This window comes from Lathyrus oleraceus, chromosome 3 (genome assembly GCF_024323335.1).
Source record: "Lathyrus oleraceus cultivar Zhongwan6 chromosome 3, CAAS_Psat_ZW6_1.0, whole genome shotgun sequence".
Lineage (NCBI taxonomy): Eukaryota > Viridiplantae > Streptophyta > Magnoliopsida > Fabales > Fabaceae > Lathyrus > Lathyrus oleraceus.
The window spans coordinates 333559138-333567647 of record NC_066581.1 but is presented as its reverse complement, the minus strand read 5'-3'; the positions used below and the strand labels follow the sequence as shown (position 1 = coordinate 333567647).

The window sequence follows — 8510 nt, the reverse complement described above, 5'->3', positions numbered from 1 at the left end:
ACTGATCACCACAAGGAAATAATAATAAACACATTATTATTATTAATTTTAATTCCTTTAATTTATTAAAACCAAATTAAACTTCGGCGACCGATCAAACCAAATCACATGTTTTCTTCTCTTCCGTTCGAATGACTTCTAACATTAAAACTACTAAAATCGCATCAGAATCACCCTAATCGAAAGTTTACAATAACAAGTACTAGGGGTGTAATCGGTTCTGTTTGAATCGATTTTTTTGTCAAAAAAATATCTGAATCGATTATATCTTCATCGATTTGGTTTGGTTTTTAACATTTCTCAAAAATGGAACCTAACCAAACTAACTGGTTTGGTTCTGTTTGGTTTGGTTCGGTTGATCGGTTTACAATATTTTTTTCAAACATTATATTGTTTAATGTATTCTCCACTATCATTTTTTGGCATATCTTGTGCTATTATTTTTTAGAATAATACATTTCATGTAATTTATTTCATGCTTTGTTTTTTCAAACAAATTACAAATTGCTCTTAATTCATAAGAAATAGTGACATAACTTCCTTTGCATCATGAAATAAGTTTACTATCAAACTTAAAGTTAAGACTTGGCATCAAATGGTTGGGAATGGATTTGAAAGCTTAACAAATAGAACACAACAAAACACACATCAATTAACATGTTTCAAACCTCAAGCACGCATCAAAACTATTTTGTAACAAGACTAGAAGAAATTGTGTTGAAGATAAAGGTAAAAAAATGAAACTTAACGAAAAGAACTTGAATATGAATAAGACGACCATAATATATTAGAATGATGGTAGAGAGAGAAGCACTTGTGGCGGGTTGCGACAACAACAGTTCAGGGAAAGCAAGTTTTTGTGACTTATGGTTTCTACTTTCCATATTTTGGAGTTTGATTTTAGATATGTGTTTTACTGAATGGAAGAAACTGTAAACAAATATGGAGAATGATTGACGCAATACAAAATTTGGGCTTAATGTGTGTGGAATACTAGATTTAGAACATAATTATATCAATTGATTCGGTTCATCAATTTGACGGTTGTTAAAAACTAAAATTGAGAACCAAACCAAACCACATCAATTTTTTTTGGTTTGGTTATTTTTAAAATCGAAAAAAAAATCAATTTAATTTCAATTTAATTTAATTTAATTTAAATTATTGATTCAATTGATTTTTTATAATCCGCTTACAATCTTAACGAATTCTACCGTAAAAAAAATAACTATCAAAACAATTATATGCAAGTAATAATAAACCCCACTACTCACTTTCACATCACACAAAAGTTAACCAAAGTGGCTCCCATAATTCACTCATAATTTAAAAATAATATAAATAATTCCCCAGCCACCACAAACATTTCCTGCACCAATCACAATTCACCCCCTTTGACCTCTCTCTTTCTCACTCCTCAATTCCCTGTTTCATAGATCGTTGTCTTTCAAACAATACACATTTCTGTTCACTAATCCCACTTCCTGCTTCTTTCACAACCACAAATGCTTATTTTCATCTCAAAGTTCACAACTTTTTCTCTTTCTCAATTACCCTCTTCATTATTTTTCCTCTTTTAAGATTCTTACACCTTTTATGCATTTTGGAACTGACCCAGTTACTAAGTTTAGCTTCAAAAGCATTTTAGGTTCAGGAATTAGGGTCTTTGTTCATAATTTTGATCTGGGTTTTGAAAAAATTACTTTTTTTTTTCTTTTAGATCTGATTAGTTTTATAAAAGTTCCTATTCTGTATAGCATCTGTTAAAAAAATTATGGAATTTTTCCTTGGATTTTGGAAACTAGTCCTTTTCTAGATTCCTCAGTTTTTTGGGTAGCTGAAATAAGCAGCAGATTCCACCACCCAAATGCTGTTTGATAATATGCTTCTTTGGCCATAAGAACTTCCACTTTCTGTGGCTTGTCTTATCTCCACCTTTTTCTCTCTTTGAACTTCTCTATTAGAGTTAGATTTTATGATGTTATCTAGAACAATGAATAGAGAAATTGAAGTCCTGTCTCCAGCTTCCTATATAGAAAATTCCAATTGGTTGTTTCAAGAAAACAAGGGTTCTAAATGGACTCAAGAAGAGAACAAGCTGTTTGAGAACGCTTTGGCTTACTATGATAAGGATACTCCTGATAGATGGATAAGGGTTGCAGAGATGATTCCTGGAAAAACTGTAGGTGATGTGATTAAACAGTATAGGGAGCTTGAAGAAGATGTTTGTGTTATTGAAGCAGGTTTGATACCGGTTCCTGGTTATACAACTGGTTCTTTCACATTGGATTGGGCTAATGATGAAGGCTATGATGAGTTCAAGCAGTTTTGCAGTGTTGGTGGGAAGAGGAGTGGTTCAACTCGACCGTCAGAGCAGGAAAGGAAGAAAGGTGTGCCGTGGACTGAAGAGGAGCATAGGTAATTACTTATCATAACCTTTTTGTTGATTTGTTTAGTATGTATCTTATGGACTAATAGACTAATATAGATCAATGTTCAAATATATGTTGTGAATCATCAATTTTATTTACTCCTCGTAATCATAGGTATTAGGCAATTTTGTCCTTGAAATTAATGAAAATTTGAAATGATTTCTGAAGTTGAACATCATCGATCTCATTAGTTCTTTTGGTTGAGTCAGTTTAGTTTTTGAAATTGTACAGAAAACACTATTATGGTTGTGGATTAACTCAATTTATCGATGAATCAAATGATTGGGAAGGGAAGAAACTTTGGCATACTGAGATGTTAAAGAAACATTGTAGTTAAGATGTTTCTGTATAGTTTTTTTTAGCATTTAAGACATAGAAAGTTAATTTGTTTTGTTTTTTTGAGCGATTTATAAGGCTGTGTTTATTATTATTTGTAAAGCACGTACACCCGACATGACATTTGACACATAGACACTGCTAATAATTTAAGATAATAGAAGTGTTTGGATGTAACTGCGTGTATCATCGTCGTGTTGGTGTTGGACACTAGACACACATATCGTCCGTCTGAAATCTGAAGTGTCAGTGCTACATAGATTGTTATATGATTTTGTCATGTCGAAGTTGGACACCAGACACAAATATCCGCCGTCTGAAATCTGAAGTGTCAGTGCCACGTAGATTATTATATGATTGTCATGTCGGTGTTGGACACCAGACACATATCTTCAGTCTAAAATCTGAAGTGTCGGTGCCACATAGATTGTTATATGATTTTGTCATCATAAATGCTTTTCTTGTTGGTTCTTTGCATTTTATTAATAGAACCTTTGCTTGTTAATCTACCACAGGCAATTTCTGCTGGGTCTGAAGAAGTATGGTAAGGGGGACTGGAGAAACATCTCTAGGAATTTTGTGACGACAAGGACGCCAACTCAAGTTGCAAGCCATGCTCAGAAGTATTTCATACGGCAAGTTTCAGGAGGGAAGGATAAAAGGAGATCCAGTATCCATGACATCACAGTGGTCAATCTCCAAGAAACAAAATCTCCTTCATCCGAACCTTCTCTGGACCATTCAATTAAGGTTGCGAATCAACAGCAGAATCATAAATCGTTTGGCATGGTTAAGCAGGAATATGACTGGAAATCGCAAGACGAGGGTGTTCCATTTGTTTTCAATTCAACTAAAGGAAATGTGTTTGTGGCACCGTTGTGTGGGATTTCTTCCCACGAATCAAAATCACCAAGGCGTAATGTACTTCGAGGCACACACCACGGTTACCAGTTTTCCCCTTTCGAAACTATGTTGCAAATGCAATCTATGCAGCATCAATGAACTGGCGTATGGAAAGTTATTCCTTAGGAATTAGAATCTTTGAAGAGATTAGTTCATGTTGTCTCTGATATTAAAACTCTGGCACTATAGTAAAAACAGAAGTGAAGTTTGGACATGTGTGATATGATTTTCTGATTACTTGTTTGGAAATTTGATTGTACTTAGTATAGATTTGAGTGAGCATCTTCCTATATAGACTGTAGTTATATGAAGAGTGCTCTGTGCTGTGCATGAAGAGTATTATCTCTCAACTTTTTATGAGATGGTTCAAATAAATATGTAGTTCCAAGTTTACTCAAGGAATTGTGTAAATGCATCAATCATGTTGATGTACTAGAACAAGTGGTGTAATTTGTAGCAAAAATTTATATTTGGTGTGCTTATTTTTATACGTCTAAATTAACTGGGTTTTGAAAAAAGGTACCCTATTGCGATGAGTCTTAACTTAGAACATCTTTAATGCTATCACTAACAGGTGGATTCTCACATTTGTTGAGGACACATGATTGATATTCAATTAAATGGTCATCTGCACCAGACGCCAAATCACACGTGGATGATTTTAATTGCATATATTACATAAAGACTAGATCGCACCATTTCAGATATTTAATTAATTTTCATTCTCATACTACTTTTCACTCAATAAATGACTTGAGTCTTAAAGTGTTAACCTCGCATATTCAATTATTTTCAACTTTATCAGAAGTTTGCTCCACCACATCTTCGTTTAATTACTTCGTTATACATGCCTGGTTCCTGGAGAAAGAATAACTTTTTTCTTTGATGCTAAAAAAAACAAGAATCTAATTTTATTACACAAGATTCTCTCTTCACATGGGTGTTGGCAAAGATTTAAGAACAATTTTAAGTTGTTCTATCATAGAACCTAGCATCCACATTTCTATTCTATCATAGAAAATGCAATTCAAAACATTGTTTAGAAGTGTTTAAAGCCTCAAGTATTACTAGATAAAAAACTTTTCCAAATATAGAAAAAAGTTGGACAGAGTTTTTTATTCTCATGTACTAATAAGAAAGAAATGTATGATAAAGCATTTGATTTGAAGCATAATGTCCTGAAACCATTAGTTCTACAACAACAAAAAGATGCTTGGTGAAAGTCCACATTGGTGGAAGAACTCATTGTTTTATGTGTTGTCCTAATTAAGTCCACCATTTACTTTTTTGATTCTATATATGTTAAGTTATTCGACATTTGGTTATGTGGATCTGATGTGGAGAATATTAGTAGTAGTGAAGGAGAAGAACTTTAATGGGTGGAATGCTGAATGATCAAAGTAAAGAATCATTCACTTCCATTCTTTTTAAGGCAAGTGGAAGCAGTTGATTTGGACACTATAAGGCCATGTCACCATATGCTTGGTCCTAAATTGTTGAGTCATACATCATTTATTCAAAGTGACATGAATGTACTTGGTTCCCTTGATTCAACTTTTTAATGAGGGTTGTTTCTTAAATTAATAGTAAAAGTACTTTTAATTGATTAAAAATATGGCATATTTTAGATTAAAAATAAAAGTAAATATAATATTTTTATTTATTTTATAAATATATTCATTTTTGTAGAGTATGGGAAATCTAAGTCCCTCAAGCAAAGTTATATGTAGTCAGGATGATGAGACTATAAGTACCTCAGGTGAGGCATTGGACCTTTCGGACGAGACTTCTATCAAACCCTCAGACAAGACGTGTGACTAAGTCTCTCATGCCATATTTTAGTTGCATCTGTTGGGTGAGATTTCTGTGTTCAATCCCGCCCAAGAAAACTCTATCAGGCGAGAGTTTCAATTGCCTTGGAAATATAAGTCCCTCGGGAAAAGTTATATGTTGCATGGTTGAGGAGACCATAACTCCCTCGGGTAAGGCGTTGGACCCTTCGGACGGGACTTCTATCAAACCCTCATACAAGACTTGTGACTAAGTCTTTTAGGCCAGAATTCGGTCGCGCGTCTTATGTGAGGTTTATATGTTTGATCCCGCACGAGGAAACTCTAAGTCCCTCGGGCGAGAGTTTAAATATCTTGGGAAATCTAAGTCCCCCAGGAGAAGTTATATGTAGCCTGACTGATGAAGCTATAAGTCCCTTAGACGAGGCGTTGAACCTTTCAGGTGAGACTTTTATCAAGCCCTATGACAAGACTTGTGACTAAGTGTCTTAGGTCAGACTTAAGTTGCACCTCTTGAGTGAGATTTCTATGTTCGATCCCGCCAGAAAAAACTCTAAGTCTCTCAGGAGAGAGTTTAAATAGCCTGAGAAATCTAAGTTCCTTGGGAGAAATTATATGTAGCTTGTTTGATGAGGATATAAGTCCCTAAGGCGAGGTGTTGGATAACTTACTCGTATTTCCGTGAGGGGCGACAAGGATATTCACCATGAAACCCACCATAAGAAGTATTGCCTCAAGGGGTTGCAATGATCTTTGCCATGAAGCCCATCATACAAAAAATTGCCTCAAGGGACAGTACAGATCTTCGCCATGAAGTCCAACATACAAAATATTCCCTCAATGGGCGGCAAAGTTCTTCACCATGAAGTCCAACGTAGAAAATATTGCATCAAGGGGCGGCAAAGTTCTTCGCCATGAAGTCCAACTTAAAAAATATCGCCTCAAGGGGTAGCCATTATCTTTTCCATAAAGTCCAGCATACAAAATATTTTCTCAAGAGACGGCAAGGATTTTTTCCATGAAGTCCATCATTTAAAAATATTGCCTCAAATGGAGGCAAAGATCTTCGCCATGAAGTCCATCATAAAAATATCTCTTCAAGGGACGACAAGGATCTTCGCCATGAAGTCTAGTATAAGAAATATTTGAAAATATATTTTTTGGTTATAAATATTCAGACAATTTTTCATAAATAAATGATTATGTCTCTTAAGAAATTACAATATCCTAACTATAAATAGTACTTATGATGAAGAGCATTCCAAGTTTTGGGCAAGAGTCGTCCTTCTAGTTCATGCAACTTGTACGCCCAATAAGGGAACTTTTGGAATATGTGATATAACCCCTCACAGTTGGGTTGTAGTTTTCACTATTGTGTGGGTAGAACAACTTTCTTTAAGACAAATTCGCCTTCTTAGATCTCTATCGGCTTAAACTTGGAGTTGTATCATATGGAGACTCTATGATTGGTAGAGTATTCTCAGACATGGGTGACTTCTGTCAATTCGTCGATCAGGTACGCCACATATTCCAATATGGCCTTATTTCTTTCTTGATTAAATTGGGATCGTCACCATGAGGGTGTATCAATTTCCACAGGAAGCATGGCGTATGCTTCATATACCATTGAAAAAAGGGTTTTCTTAGTGGTGGAGTGTGCGATGGTGTGGCGAGAACACAACATCTCATAGAGCAGTTCTACCCATAAGCCCTTGGCATCATCAAGCTTCTCCTTGAGTCCCTTCAGAATCACCTTGTTCGCCGATTCAGTTTTCCCATTGGCTCGAGAGTGTATTACGAATACGAAATTTGTTTGGACTCCTAAATCTCGATAAAAATCTATAACTATAACATTGGCGAACTGGGTTCTGTTGTCAGAGAAAATTTCTCTAAGAAGCCCAAACCTACACGTAATTTTCTACCAGTAAAGATGACGAACTCTTTCTGCTGTGATTTTAGCGACGACTTCAACCTCTATCCATTTGTGAAGTAATCCATTCCGATTATTAAGAATTTAAGTTGACTTAGAGATTGAGGAAATGGACCCAAAATGTCCACCCACTGGTAGAAATGTCAGGGTAATGTCATTGGCTGAAGAAGTTCAGATGGGGCGTGGTGAAAGTCAACATGTCTTTGACATTGGCCACACTTCTTGATGAAGGTGATGTTATCCTTAATCAAACTAGGTCAATAATACCCCTCCATTAAGAGCTTGTAGGCGAGGGATTTTCCTCTAATGTTACTATTTCAGGCTCCTTTGTGTACTTCTGCAAGTATCGGGGGCAGTTTCGTCCTCGCCTAGGCACCGTAGCATGGGAGAAGCTCTTCCCATTTTATAAAGTTTTTCTGAGAGGAGAGTGTACTTAGAAACCCGTTTTAGAATTCTACTTACTTCCCCTTTGTCTAGTGGAAGTTTGTCTTCCTATATATAACACATTTTGTTAAATCCTATTGTCTTTAAGGTGGCAAGCCTGGGTAAAAAGTCTGTTATAAATTTATATTCGTAGGGAATATGTTATTTTTAAAGGAACTAAAATGAGTTGATATATTTCGTATCTTTTGCATATATTTTATCAATTGGGGTTCCTTTTGTAGGTGTTTAATTGGCTGCATTATATGGTAAAACACTAGCTGGATTCTAATGTCTTGACTGATGTCATGACATGGTGTGTATGTGTGACTGCAATTGTACGTTAGAATATCTAACTGTACTCTGATGTCTTGACTGATGTCATGACACACTTGAGTAGTTGTAGCGGTGTATTCGTCGCTATATGATTTATTGATTAAACCATAAGCAAAGCATACAATGAATTCGAGTCGCCACCGCACTTTTATTTATCCAAAGGACTGGCTAAAAAGCGAACAAAAGCCTAAGAATTTTTACGCGTAGAAAACTAATGAAAAGATCAGAGAGTCTGGGTAAGGGGTAAATTACGCAATGGGAAGGTGTTAGGCACCCACTACGTCCTAGGTACTCCTAGGGAGCCCTTTTCACACTTGTTGTATAAAATTGTTATTTGTTATGAAATATTTATTGTGCAAACAT

General features: G+C 35.4%; 1 protein-coding gene across 1 annotated transcript; it reads left to right on the top strand.

The window, feature by feature from the left end:
* Positions 1–1361: 1361 nt before the first annotated feature.
* Positions 1362–4159, top strand: LOC127127494 (transcription factor DIVARICATA). Its single transcript, XM_051056688.1, has 2 exons — positions 1362–2418; positions 3284–4159. Exons 1-2 carry the CDS (start codon positions 1976–1978, stop codon positions 3768–3770), a joined length of 930 nt encoding a protein of 309 aa, XP_050912645.1. The 5' UTR covers positions 1362–1975; the 3' UTR covers positions 3771–4159.
* Positions 4160–8510: the final 4351 nt, after the last annotated feature.

Coding starts and splice junctions, on each gene's coding strand:
- LOC127127494 (XM_051056688.1), top strand. CDS start 1,976: ATGATGTTATCTAGAACAATGAATAGAGAAATTGAAGTCCTGTCTCCA. Junction 2,419..3,283: donor TGGACTGAAGAGGAGCATAG/GTAATTACTTAT, acceptor AATCTACCACAG/GCAATTTCTGCTGGGTCTGA.